The 15503-nt window shown below is 37.0% G+C and overlaps 1 protein-coding gene across 1 annotated transcript; it reads right to left on the bottom strand.

Moving 5' to 3' along the window:
* Nucleotides 1-124: 124 nt before the first annotated feature.
* LOC136220842 (flap endonuclease GEN-like 1) lies at nt 125-10911 on the bottom strand. Its single transcript, XM_066008657.1, has 8 exons — nt 10663-10911; nt 10405-10581; nt 10142-10312; nt 6044-6225; nt 4684-4930; nt 3309-3441; nt 2110-2597; nt 125-800 (listed from the first exon to the last, which is right to left on the bottom strand). The coding sequence occupies exons 1-8, from the start codon at nt 10855-10857 to the stop codon at nt 564-566; spliced, it is 1830 nt and encodes a 609-aa protein (XP_065864729.1). The 5' UTR covers nt 10858-10911; the 3' UTR covers nt 125-563.
* Nucleotides 10912-15503: the final 4592 nt, after the last annotated feature.

Here is a 15503-nt window from a genome sequence, read left to right as displayed (position 1 = left end):
TCAATACCTTTGCTTCTTCTAAATAATTATGGTTTTCTTCACGTGCGTCTCCAGCATAAAATGCATTTCCATCAACCTGAAACCTGAAAAGACAAATCCTTGCTAGCATAGAAACAGATATCCGAAAGAAACAAGGAATATGTTAATAAGTAGCTATTACATCCAGGTTCCGTTCGATATCCAAAGAAAGAGAAAAGATGGAACAAACTTCCGAATACTATAATTTAGAAATTCACCGATTAAGCTTGTACACAGCATGAGCACATCCCTTCACTAATTACATAACTACTACTCTATGTTGCACGGAAACGGACACTAGGAAACGTTATTTCTAAGAAAAATTAAGCGGAAACGTTAATAGAAACACGGAAACGCTAGTGAAGAAGAGTTTCCGTGCAACATAGCTACTACTAACCCCCAAATCTCTAAATTCAGTATCATTTATTTACAATAGCTGCTCCATAGCTTAAACTATTGTCAGACAACAACTTATACAGCAAAATAACCTACGACACACCTATCCGAAGAAGAAGAAGAAGAAGAAGAAAATGTAATATCTCGTCCTAATTGAACAGAAGTCGGCGTCTGACAGACTTAGGAAGGTTTGAACTTGAGATCTTCCTCTTCCCTTTCGAGGTCAAGTCTTCTAGATTATTAGATTTCTGGGCTAAATCTTCACTTCCAGTTGCTTCAAGTTGTACTTTGGTGGAACGGTAAAATTCAGTTAAACTCCGTTGGATACCTTTTGACTTCACAGATTCGGAGCTTAAGGGCTTTCTTCGTTTCGAGTCCTTCAGTTCCTGACATAACAAGTCACAAACACAAATAATCACACAACACATCTTGACGAAAATCTAACATCCAAAATCCTGATTTTGTGACTCGTGAATTGTAAGATTCGATTCAATTTCATAAAATCCAAACGTAGTTCGACACGAAAGGAACACAAACGTCTTACAAGGGCATAAATATAATTCTCAAGATTATATAAACATGGGACTTTTACATTCGGACATTGCTATGTGTTGTTGCTCAGAAAAAGTTGGGCAGCATGAACTGTATCAACTAATACCAGGGCAATACTTCATCACAGAACATCCCACAAACAAAAACAATTTCAAGGGTTAAGGTGCAAAAATACCCCTAACATTTTGGGTCCAGAACAATTTTACCCCTAACGTTGATAATTTGGGTCAATTTGAGAAATAATTCATCAAACTGTCTGCTCGGTCATGAATCTTCACATGTGCGTCATTTTATCAGTAAAAAAATCACAAACATATGTTGGGACGTGAAATAAAAAATAAAAAAAATATACCGTCTTTTGTACGAATTAGACAAAAAAATTCAAAAAATTCACAGAATTTATAAATATTAATCTCCAATTCTATTATTAAGTTAAAAAAAACATGAAATCCTTTTTTTTAGAACGAATTGATATGCAATTGATGCAAAATAAGGAACAAAAATATCTGCATTTTATAATAGTGTCTAAAAAAATTGACCCAAATTATCAACGTTAGAGGTAAAATTACTCTTGGCTACAAATGTTAGGGGTAAATGTGCACCATTTTAGACGTTAGGGGTAAAATTGTTCATGACCCAAAACGAGTTCATTAGTAAAGATGACTCAAAATTTTAGTACATTTGACCGAGCAATGATCGGTCAACGCGAGTTTGACCGTTTTAGATTAAAAATTGAGACACATCATACACTCAATTAACATAAAATTACAATACTTTATTTAGCTCTCCCTCTCTCTCTCTCTATATATATATATAGATACACACGTAACTCACGTTAGCTGGTCACTAACCGATCAAATGAAAACTTACATTTTTAGGATAAAATAAAATCCAGGTACCAAAGTTTGAATTATGGTAAAGTTTAGGTACCATTAATGTAATTAACTCATGAAACTCGCGTTAACCGGTCATTAACTAAATTGTCCGGTCATTTTACTTCATATATATTTTTGGGACAAAATGTAATCTAGGTACCAAAGTGTAAACTATCATTAGTGTAATTTACCCCAATACTTCATCACAGAACATCCCACAAACAAAAACAATTTCAGACAGATTGAGAAGGACATGGAAAAAAAATACCTTCTCCTGTAAAAATCTGTCAACAGCATCTGGAAAGGCACCACGAACAAGATCCATATTTTCATCTGTCAACAAAAACCAACATCCATCTTCAATATAGCTCTCAAGAATATTAGATTCTTCTAATTCATCAATGGACTCGTCAATTTCCATAATCTCTTCTTCTTCATCTTGCCTATTTGATTCTTCTTCCACAGTCCTTTTACAAATATCACTGCTGCTGACAGTGTGAGCAGCTTTCTTCCACTTGATCACGTAATATTTGTGCCCATTTTTTATTTTGATACGTCGAATAGAATCAAACTCATATTGCTCATATAACATTGTTTTCTCTGGCTTAGCTGCCATTTCTCTCAAATATATAGTCGACAGCATTGGAATCATCATCTGCCTAATGTGTGATGGCTCCCAAAGATGATGAAAAACCAAGAAATCAACCAGCATATCCGTATTTGGGCTTTCCCACGATAAACGTGGACTATGATCTTCTGTAAAATGGAAATAACTCAATACTCAGCAATAGGACCAAGGAATAATTATAAAATAAAGAGATGATGTAACAGCACAACAAGGGTAAGAGTCGATTTAGAGAAAACCGATTCCAACTCATCATATATTACTCGATTTAGAGACCATCACTAGCAGTGGCAGAGGCAGGAATTCAGACTTGCGGGGCTAATTTTAGCCGTGGGGGTTAAGGGTAAATTTTCAGAGTCCAGCCTGCAAAATTTTTTTAGCCTCCAACGCATTCTAAGATCTCTTAAATAAGAGCATGCATCCTTAACCATCTCATCCACCTTTAAACATTGAAATGATACTACATAGAATCAATGTATATTAATTTTAGGGAGGGGGGGCTACGGGGGACAAAACGACAAATACTCAAGGGCGGAGCCGGTGGCCGGGGGGCTCCGGCCCCCCCGAGCCCTGGGCTGGCTCCGCCCCTGATCACTAGCCCAACAACACCCCAAACAAAAAGAACATACATGGTTTCATCCCTGCTCCAAATACTAAAACAAGAGAATACAACAAAGGCAAGGAACTGAAATCATAGATTATAGCATCAACGTCAATAAATCTCATTAAGATTCTGTAATCTGTTCACGTCCTATCGTTTGAAAAACTTCAAAGCTATGCCTCCGGTAAATGGCTTAACAAGAAGCATACCATGAATAACAGTTTAGCTTAATTACAATTACCGGTTAATCTGTGGATGTTGCATGAATATATTCCGATGATATCCTCATTCGGAAAATTTGGCACCACGGAAATCTTGTTACAAACTTTTATCTGCCAATTTTCACGCTTTTGCTGCTCCTTTTCCTCGCGTTTCTGCAACAGAAAAATCAAAACCTCTTAAAAATGGTAAAATTGCGTAGGACAAAAGGTTGAATTGTCCATAATGTAACTAAAAAAACTCAAGCTTCAAAAAAGCTGCATACTACTCCATTCGTCCCACAATATATGCAAAAATGTGTTTACACACTGAACAAGAAAACATTAAATGTTATTGATATTTTACTTATATACCCTCAATTAATGAAGTGTTTTATGAATAAAGCATTTAATTTCTTCTATATTTAGTAATTTTAAGCCAAAATAAATAAGTGTTCATTAGGAAAGTGGTGATTATTTGTGTAGTTAAAAAAGAAGGTATGCATAGACTGGCATTTGTTTTTTGATTGTTCTTTTGCAAAAGATTGCTGGCAGGCACTCGGAGTACGGTTAGAATTCATTGGCAATGAGGAAGTCCATGATGTGTTTTTGCGAATGTGCAGCACGGAGAGCTCGGAAAAAATGGAGAAAGTGGCAGTAGCGCTTTGGGCGGTATGGCAGCAAAGGAACAATGTGTTGTGGCAGAATCAAGTTGTTTTGGGTTGTCTAGCTGCTGCTGCGGCCTGGCGGTTTGTTTCTGACTGGCAGCGTATTAACTGTAAGGCGGGAGCTGCTGTTGCCAGATGCAGGGGACCGGTTCCGCGGTGGCAGTGTCCTCCTCGGGGTTTTCTGAAGTGTAATCTGGATGTGGCGTCGTTCAGAGAGCAGAGACGAACAGGGCAGGGAGCAGTACTGAGGAGGGAAGATGGTAGTTTGGTTGCATTTCGTGGATGGGCTGGTAGAAATTAAGACGGCAGAGGCTATGGCACTTCGCTGTTCTATAATTTGGGCACTTCAGTATCAGGATAGCTGCATTATTTTTGAAACCGATGCGCAATCTGTTGTGTACGGTTTTTATTCGCAGGAGGAAGATAGAACGGTTTTTGGTCAAATTATACAGGAATGCCACAGCCTTCTTATGAATACACAGGATGTTAGTGTTGTTTTTACTCCTCGGTTAGCGAATGAGGCGGCGCATGCTGTTGCTCGTCATTCTCATTCCTATGCTACTGAGTTTTCATCTTCAGTTTTACCTAGTTGGCTAGGTTCCATTCTTTATAAAGATTGTTCGAGTTAATAAAAATAATTATTTGATTAAAAAAAAGAAGTTATGCATATTTCATGGGACATGGGGAATAATTATTTTGCATATATTCGTGGGACTGAGAGAGTAATAAAAAGGGAAACATAAATATTCACCTGACTACAGCTGTAGCAATCACATTTAAACCCCTCCGGCTTTTTTGTACAGCCCTCACCGATACCGTTGCCACAATGTTCACAACAGAACTTATAGTGTGTTGTTTTATTTCCTGGATGACCACAAAAGGAGCAATGAGAAGTTTTCGGCTTTGGTGAGCTCTCATCTGGATCAGGCACAAAATTTTCTGCTACCTTTGAGACACCTTGAACTATGTGAATATTTCCTTTGCCAATTTCACGTAAACTGAAAAGAGCATACCTTAAGTTTATATGATAATGATCCTTATTTATAGGCCTAAACCATATGCAGCCCCCAGAACTTGTCAATTTTGGTCATTTTGCCCCCTGAACTTACGGGACTACCTATTTGCCCCCTCAACTATTTAAAAGTGGCATTAGCAACCTCTTTTGTCCATTATAACTGAAACAAGATGAAGTCCAACATTAGTACAAGTGTTCATGGAAGTGTTGGAACCATCCTGCAAATATGTAGACGATTCTTTTTTTGGATCCAGATAATGCAAAGTGATGGGTTCATTTTCCGGCCTCAAGGATAATTTCATTACCCTCACGAGCAAGATCATGTCCCTCATTTGATTGGAGAATTATCAATTTTTGTCTTAGAAAGAGGGTCGATATTGAGTCTTGGAACTGACTAGAGGGAGAGAGATCGAGCGCTAGTCTGTCTCATTGATAGACTTCACTGAGCTATCTGCCCGGTGGTACCCCTAGAGTTACTAAATGTATCGTCTTTGGATTCTTCTTTTTGTCAGGGTGAACTAAGACGAGAGAAGTTGGAACTAGTGCAAGTGAGGGAATCCGCTCTGCTAGGTCGAAGCAAAGAAGGAATACGCGATTTGGGAACTCACACAACATCCTTAATCGAATGGTGCCACTTTACCTTCGACATCAGGCATCCCGAACATGGGAAAAGAGCCTTAAAAAGGGCATGATCTACGGCACTCGACAAGCTTGGATGCTATACCCACCTACACACCTATGAACTCAAGAGCTTGAGTGAGTTTAGAAAGAGTTAAAGCTATATGCAATTTTTACAAGAGAACTTGTGTACTGTCTATACTAACCTGATTTGCAGCTTGTTTTAGTAGTGCGCGACCCTTTTTATTATGACTTTGGTGCTTGCAACGAGTACGTCATGATTGTGTCCGTTATAATGAAAATATGGGGTTGCTAAAACCACTTTTAAATATTTGAGGGGGCAAATAGGTCGTCCCGTAAGTTCATGGGACAAAATGACCAAAATTGACAAGTTCAGGGGGCTACGTATGATTTAGGCCTTATTTATACTTTCGATTTCAACTAATAAATGAAAATTTGGCGTAATGCAGGATCAAACCTATTTAAGATTTCGTCCTCACTGAAAGTTTGAACGAAACGAAGAGCTGTATGAACTCCAATCCCCTCTACTCCATTTAGATCATGGTCATTTCCAACCAAAAGAGAAATGGCTACCAAGTGGTTCCTCTTCAACCCAAGACCAGCTTCAATATCAGACATTAGGTAGCATTCAAATGGTTCCTGCACAAGGTGAATTTTCAATGCCTCAATTAATTATTCGAAATGAAATTCGCGTAGCCAAGAAAAGAAACAGAACAGTTGACTGATTGTAGTCTTCTAGAACCTCTAACATAGTCAGTTTATGTCATCATCTCATCCTTCAAACATATGATCAACACCAATTACTCTAACATAGTCATTTTATGTCATCATCTCATCCTTCAAACATATGATCAACACCAATTACTCTAATATATATGCTTCTCAGAATAATTTCATAACCAGTAGACAAACTCCATAAGAGGTCAGACTTCAGAACATAGTTGTGAAAGGCGATCGCCTGGGTTGCCTGAGGCGACCCAGGCATTCCTTCCCCCGCCTTCTGCACTAGAAGGCGGGCGTTTTGCAGAAGGCGACCGCAGGCCGCTGCAGGCGAGAGGCGGTTGCCTTCTGCACTTCGGGCCATAAGTTGCAGTTTTTCCTAAAAAAATATTAGAAACAAGTATAAAAGGGATTTTTAGGTTAAAAATCAGAAACTTTCGATTGAAAGAAGAAGAAAAAAGCAAAATAGCCACAACAGCACCGACCGATCGAGACAGAAAATTCCTCTCCACTAGGGATGGCAACGGGTAGGGTACCCACGGGTAATGTCATTCCCAAACCCTTACCCTTTTATTTTTTAATTACCCGTACCCGTCCCATTACCCTAACGGGTATACTTTTTGCATCCCATTTAATTCGCGGGTACCCTTACCCGTTAAGAATCAATAAATAAATAAAAAATTACAAATTTAACAAACTATAAATTTAATAAATCATCAATCTAAAAAATCAAGGTTATCAAACCCGGACTGGCCCGGCCGGTTCAACCGGACCCGGTAGGTATTCCGGTCCGGAAGTGACTATTTTATTACATCTTAGAAAACCGCTAAAAAACCGGTGACCCGGCCGGTTGAACCAACGACCCGGAAACCCGGTCACGGTTTTTACGGTCCAAACGGTTCAATATTTGAACTGTAATTTTTTTTTAAAAAAAATAAAAATTTAACTTTCAATTAAAATTACTAATCCAATTAAGAAAAAATTAACTTGAATTTCATTTTAAAAAAATAACTTTCAAATTAGTATTGATGTAGTACCGGAATATTTTTTTTTGAAGAAGGAATATTTGTTAATGGTTTGGTATTCATACTTTCATTTGATTCCGTTGATAATTGATTTTTGTTTGTTCACATCGAACAAACCAATAAATTAAATCATGCTTGATGAATATGTAATAAAAAAAAATATTAATAATATATGTAATAAAATCAAGTTATATTATTTAATTTCATAATTTGGTTATATAACTTATATATATCAGAATATAAATTAATCAAGTTATGTTAAGCGTTTGTTACATTCAGAATATGCAAGTTATAATTGGTCATGATAATTAAGTTATATATTAGAATATAAAATTCAAATTAACATTTTTATTATGTTGGAAGGTGTAAATAAAATGAAAATTATAATTTTTTAGGATTATTTGAACCTCGGTTCAACCCCGGTTAAACCTTAAACCCTTCACCTCTTCCGGTTCTTTGACCGGTCCGGTTTTGATAACCATGTAAAAAATTGAATAAATTGAACCTTAATTAATAAGAATAAAGTAGCTTAGTGGTATCACTCAATTGTTGAAAAATAAATGGTTGGGGTTTAAATTTCATGTTTTACATCTAAAAAACAATGGTATTTATTAATATAATTTTTTTTTATGACGGGTAACGGGTACCCTAGGGGGTATTCCCATACCCGTCCCATTACCCTAACGGGTAATGATTTTGATCCCATACCCGTCCCATACCCTTTTATACAGGGTACGGGTAGTCCCATTAGGGTCGGGTACCCACGGGTACACTACCCATTGCCATCCCTACCCGTACCCTGTATAAAAGGGTATGGGACGGGTATGGGATCAAAATCATTACCCGTTAGGGTAATGGGACGGGTATGGGAATACCCCCTAGGGTACCCGGTACCCGTTACCCGTCATAAAAAGAAATTATATTAATAAATACCATTGTTTTTTAGATGTAAAACATGAAATTTAAACCCCAACCATTTATTTTTCAACAATTGAGTGATACCACTAAGCTACTTTATTCTTATTAATTAAGGTTCAATTTATTCAATTTTTTACATGGTTATCAAAACCGGACCGGTCAAAGAACCGGAAGAGGTGAAGGGTTTAAGGTTTAACCAGGGTTAAACCGGGGTTGAACCGAGGTTCAAATAATCCTAAAAAATTATAATTTTCATTTTATTTACACCTTCCAACATAATAAAAATGTTAATTTGAATTTTATATTCTAATATATAACTTAATTATCATGACCAATTATAACTTGCATATTCTGAATGTAATAAAAGCTTAACATAACTTGATTAATTTATATTCTGATATATATAAGTTATATAACCAAATTATGAAATTAAATAATATAACTTGATTTTATTACATATATTATTAATATTTTTTTTATTACATATTCATCAAGCATGATTTAATTTATTGGTTTGTTCGATGTGAACAAACAAAAATCAATTATCAACGGAATCAAATGAAAGTATGAATACCAAACCATTAACAAATATTCCTTCTTCAAAAAAAAAATATTCCAGTACTACATCAATACTTATTTGAAAGTTATTTTTTTAAAATGAAATTCAAGTTAATTTTTTCTTAATTGGATTAGTAATTTTAATTGAAAGTTAAATTTTTTTTTTTTTTTTTTAAAATTACAGTTCAAATATTGAACCGTTTGGACCGTAAAAACCGTAACCGGGTTTCCGGGTCGCTGGTTCAACCGGCCGGGTCACCGGTTTTTTAGCGGTTTTCTAAGATGTAATAAAATAGTCACTTCCGGACCGGAATACCTACCGGGTCCGGTTCAACCCGGTTGAACCGGCCGGGCCGGTCCGGGTTTGATAACCTTGATTTTTTAGATTGATGATTTATTAAATTTATAGTTTGTTAAATTTGTAATTTTTTATTTATTTATTGATTCTTAACGGGTAAGGGTACCCGCGGGTACCCGCGAATTAAATGAGAAGGGCATGGGATGCAAAAAGTATACCCGTTAGGGTAATGGGACGGGTACGGGTAATTAAAAAATAAAAAGGTAAGGGTTTGGGAATGACATTACCCGTGGGTACCCTACCCGTTGCCATCCCTAGGTACGGGTAGTCCCATTAGGGTCGGGTAGTGCCGGGTACCCACGGGTACACTACCCGTTGTCCCTACTCTCCACCCAACAGCACCGATAGACAGAAGGCTGGCAACCACCCACCGCCGATTACAGGTACTCTCTGTTCTCCTTTCTTTTATTTTTCTTTTCATACTCTTGTACTTTCTTCTATTTTTCTTTCTTCATCCTACTGTTATGCTGCCCAAATTTTGTGATTTCTGTTATTATTGCTAAGTTATGAAAGTTTTGTATGAAGTTTATAAAAGTGTGTGAAGTGAAAGTGTGAAATTTTATGCTAATGATACTATTATGCAAGTTTATCAATGTGTGTGAAGTGAAAATGTGTGAAAGTGTTTTGAAACTGTATGAAAGTTTGTGAAAATGTATGAAACAGTGGCTTACAAGTGTAATTTTCCAAATTTTGCAGGCTTTTGGACATGAGTATTAGTAATTCTAACACATGGAAAGCGACAAATCCTTGTTGGAAGTATGTGCAAGAGGTCAAGCAAGGAATTCAAATGATTCAGAAGTTAAACTAGTCAATTTGAGTTATAGTTTTATTTTTTGTGTTCTTCTAACTTGTTTGTCGCCTCGAGGCGGTATTTTATCCTTATCGCCTCGGCTCGCCTTTCACAACTATGCTTCAGAATTTGAAGCTAGCATCAAGTTATTTACACAAAAAATCAAAAGTCTAAAGTAATACTTACCACTGAGTTAGGTTTGAGGGATTTAATCACACAATTCGCCCCAAAAACGAAAGCATCACTATCAGCAGTGATACAAGCATCTACATAACCCTGTGAATTTAGCTGGGCGCACAAAGCTTCAGCTTCACCATCTGCTTTCAACACAGGCATCCCAAAGAGTTGCAGCAATTCCTACAAAACCACTTAAGCTAACAACTAATTAACCTTCCAATTCGGCAAAAACAGCTTTAAACGACAGTTAGGGATCAAAAGAAGCAACTAACCACGCATTCCTCAACCATTCTCACAAAAGCCCCATTCCTCTCAACAGAGACACCTTCTTCCGCAACCGGAAAATTGGAAACATCAATGCCGGAAGAACGATAAAATCGCGCAATTCTAGCCCTAGACTTCAATGGCGAAGGAGTACCATCATAAACAAAAACAGGAAATGCACCAAACTGCAACCGATAATTCTCAAAATTAACCAAAATCGTTCAAATCAAAGGGGAATAATTACAAAACGCAAAAAGAACACAGACCTTAGAGAAAAGGTTGATGGTACGGTAAAATGTGAGGCGGAGATGAGGACTACGGACGTAGGATTTGATAGCGGTCTCGTGCTGGACAATCCAATAAGAAAGATCAACGGCGACCCGTTTATTTCTCAAGAAATCGTGACCTTCATATCGGGCGTAGGGTTTTAGTAAATCCCAGAATTTGCCTCCGACACCCATATAATGTACTTGTTAGGAAGTAGAAGATTGGTTCAAGGTAATAATGGAAGCTTCAAATGGCTCAATTTCAAGAAATGAAAGAAAGCAGAATAGCAAAAGATTAAAAAAAAAAAAAAAAATTTGAACCCAAAGATTAAAAATATGGGTAAATTCTTTTCAAAAAAAATATGGGTAAATCATTTATTAGTTGACATATTTTTATGTAACACACCTTTTACTCCTTCTATTTTGAGAAACATTATAAAATCCCTATCTTTTATCAATATTAATCATTTGGTCATTTTGTATATATTTTTTAGATTTTAAACCGAATATATTTTTGTTTTCAGGATAACCATAGTACTACACAAAAAGATCATGTTACTCTGTTATTTTCTGTGTGTCTATTTATACCAAATATAACTGTTAAAAATCTAAAAATAAATAGATATAAAGACCAAATAGTTAATATTGATAAAAGATAGGGACCTCATAATGTGTTTTTCAAAATAGAAAGACTAAACAATGTGATAGGAAAAATGAGGGGACTAATAAATTATTTACCCTAAAAATATTTAATTTTTATAAGTTTATATTCACATTTTCTATTAAAGGAAAAAAAATTAATTAATTATTTTTTTTTTTTGGTAGAAAAGGAAAGTAAAGCAAACGAAACAAAAGCAACTACACCGGGATTAGCCTAGGGAAGCTAACCCCAATCCTATCCTCTAAAAGAAGAGGAGAAAGAGCGATAGGGGGAACGGTAAGGGTAGAAACACCTAACACCCCCTCATGGCTAGCCGCCGCCAAGTGATCTGCAACACGGTTCTGTTCCCGGAAAATGTGGCTGAACTAAGGGTTTTAAATGAGGAGCTAAACCTCTTAATAGCTTTAATAAGGTTGCGGCTATGAAGACCCATGGCATGATTACCCAAAATCATATTGATGGCCTCCAAGTTATCAGACTCCACAGAAAGCCTCTTAACACCCAGCCTAATCGCCAGCTGAATTTCAGAGAGAATGCCCCAGAGCTCCGCAGAGAAGGAAGAACCCAAACCCAAATTCTGGGTAAACCCAGAAAGCCAGGCGCCTCCCGCATCCCTAAGAACACCTCCGACAGCAATCTTACCATTACTGTGGCAGGATCCATCAGTATTCAGCTTCACAACCCCCTCTATCGGCCTGCTCCAACTCACAAGGTGGACATCACTACTCTAGGAAGATCTGGCAAGGGACTCACCTTTGAAACTATCAATAATAGAGGAGAGTTTCTTCAAGAAACGCTAAGCTAAGTTAGGCAAAAGCACAGCTTTATTATCAAAAATCTCATCGTTTCTCCATTTACAAACTTGGTGACAGATAATGGCAAAGAAAATGTCCCCATGCTCCATATAAGACAATAACTTTCCCCTAATACCATCAGAGAACCAGTCGTTCACTGAATGGGACATGAAGGAAGAGAAAGTATGTTGTGGGAGAATTTTCTTCCAAATCTCTTCACTCTTAGGGCAATCCCTAAGAGCATGGCACAAAGATTCAATATGGCCTCTACATCTACCGCAAGCTCCAGAGGTCGCCAAATGCCTTCTGTACCTATCTGAGTTAGTAAGTAACCTGTCTTTAACGCCCAGCCACAGGAAGCTCCTCATACGGTAGGGGACTTTAAGGGACCAAATGGTCTTCCAAATATCCGAGGGATTATCAGTCCTGTTAAGGGAAAAAGCTTCAAAGGCAGATTTGCAAGAATAAACTCCATTGTTAGTCAGCGCCCAGCAATGCCTATCCATATCTTCCTCTTGATTACTCACCTTCACTCCTCTAATTCTAAGGAGAGTCTCAAGGCTAAAGAAAGAATCAAACTTAGGCCAAATCCAGTCCCCTTCAGAGTCCACCACATCGGCTAACCTCCAGTTGTGGATATCACTAGGCGGGGGGAAGTACACACATCCACTAAAGGTTTATCCCCAATCCAGGTATCAAACCAGAAGCTAATGGACTTACCATTACCCACCTCCAGACCAACCCCCGAGCAGAACTCAGCAAATATGGCGCTAAGCCCTTTCCAGAGGAAGGAACAATTGACAACTCTCTCTTTAGGGCCCCCGAAGATCTTATCTTTTCGATACTTACCACAAAGAAGGCGAACCCAGAGAAAGGAGGGGCATTACCACATACGCCAAAGGAGTTTCATTAATAAAACCTTATTACTATCCTTAGCTTTCCTAATGCCCAAACCACCTGAATCTTTGGGCTGACAAACCTCACTCCAAGGCACCAGATGGATCTTTCTTCCCTCCGCCGCTTCCCCCCACAGGAACCTCCTGTTAATCTTATCAAGATCATTAAGCACAGGATCCGGAAGCTGACAAGCCTGCATGATGTGGTTGGGAGCTGCACAATTCACCGATTGAATTAAAGTCAGGCGGCCAGCGAGGGAGAGAGTCTTGGCTTTCCACGTGGCACACCTCGTATTGGCTTTGTCCAAAGTCTCTTTAAAGGAAACTTTAGACACTCTCTCACTGTGGAGGGGAATACCCAGATACTTCCCAAGAGAATTAGTAAGAGGAATACCAGACAAATCACTTAATCTTTTACAAATTCTCGGATTCATATTCTTAGAGCACATCATCCTAGACTTTTGGATATTAAGTCTCTGACCAGAGGCCGAACAAAAACAATCCAGAATATCCATAATGATGCTCAACTGCTCCTCATTACCTTCCAGAAAGATAAGAACATCGTCAGCAAAGAATAAGTGAGTCACCTGGGGACAGAAGCTGTTGATGGCCACCGGGTGGAAACTCCCAATATCAATGGCATCTTGAATAAGGTGGGAAAGCCTCTCCATAGCAATAACGAAAAGGAAGGGGCTCATAGGATCACCCTGACGGATGTCCCGACCCGGAGAGAACTCCTCCGACATATCCCCATTTACCATAACCTGAAACACAGGAGAAGTAATGCAAACCTTAATAAGCTTTCTCCAACTGTCCGGAATCCTAGCTCTCTCCAGACTCTCCATCAGGAAATTCCAGTTGATGCGATCATAGGCCTTCTCCAAATCCAGCTTAAGAGCCACAATGCCTTTCTTTCCTTTCCTAATCTTCATAGTATGCACCATTTCTTGGGCAATCACCACATTATCCATCATTTGTCTACCGGGTACAAAGCTACCCTGATTCTGACAAATGATCATCGGAAGAATGTCCCGGATTCTATTAGCCACAATCTTTGTAATCGTTTTGTAAAGAACATTACAAAGACTGATGGGTCTCATATGCAAAAAGGAAGAAGACTTAAAATAAATTAATTAATAATAATGAAAAAAGATAATTAAATTGTGTAATAATATTAATTTAAGAAAAAAATTATAATTAGATAAATGATGGAAAAAAAATTATAACATTTTTTTTTGAAAAAATAACATTTAATATTTACATTTTGATTTAAAAGAGATTTAAGGAAAAAATTATAATTGGATAGAAATACTTTTTTTTTTTTTGTGAACATGGAGGGTAGAACCCCGACAGAACAAAAGAAACTAACCGATACGAGTCATCCTAGGGAGACAGGTACCACAAAATTACAGTGGAATAAAATTATAATTGGTTAAATAGATACTTTGGGGAATAAAATTATAATTGGTTAAACATATACTTCCGAAAGATATAAACGAAGATACACCAATATTATTATATAAATAAATATGATTAAAGAATATATATTTATATAAATAAAATTGACTGAAATTCAAGTGAAATAAATAGAAATTACATAAAACTAAATAGAAATTAAATGAAACAAAAACTTTTACCAAACTTGAAAATAGAACGAAAAGATTGAATCTGAATCTTGAATAATCAGTTCCCTCAAGACATAATATACCGTGATTGGTGACTGTCTCTTAGTATACAATGAACTCCATCGGTGAACTTTAACCGAATGCAAAATTACCATTGGAAGCAAAAAAAAAAAAAAAAAAGCACAAGCACAAGCACAAGCACAAGAACAATGACTGTTTGGAAGGAATTTTGAGACTTTGCAATTCTCTATGTGTCTAGGATAAACAAGTACAACTTATTAATATAGAGTCAACTGGAAAACGTTTTAGAATTAATGAGAAATTAAACCTTAAACCAGTCCAAGTATATCGGCTAACTATACCAATGGTTAACCGTAATTTTCGATCAATGGGTTTTGGGAGAAAATCTGCTGTCCCCATTTCGGTGTCCCCTTCCATGTCCCTCTGACAAAAAGTGGTCCCTTTTAATCATGTGGGTCCTCTTGACTCATAAAATATATTATTTTAATTAAAAGGGGCCACTTTTGTGAGAGGAACATGGAAGGGGACACCGAAATGGGGACACCGAAATGGGGACAACAGATTTTCTCCCATGGGTTTTAACCATTATCTCAATGGTTAAACAAAAACAATGATTAACCATATTTTTTTTATCTAAACCTAAATATAACGGTTAACCAAATTCGTTAAGCATATTTTTTCAATATAACGGCTAACCGTATTTTTTTTATCTAAATGTTTAAACCAAAATACTTACTCAATATTATTTTAAATATTAAAACAAAATTAATTCTTACAACATAATTAAACACATTCGAATATAACTTAATTAGATAAATATTCATATCATAATTAATATACAAAC

The sequence above is a fragment of the Euphorbia lathyris genome, chromosome 2 (assembly GCF_963576675.1).
Source record: "Euphorbia lathyris chromosome 2, ddEupLath1.1, whole genome shotgun sequence".
NCBI classification, from domain to species: Eukaryota; Viridiplantae; Streptophyta; class Magnoliopsida; order Malpighiales; family Euphorbiaceae; genus Euphorbia; species Euphorbia lathyris.
This window is presented reverse-complemented; position numbering and strand designations above follow the sequence as displayed.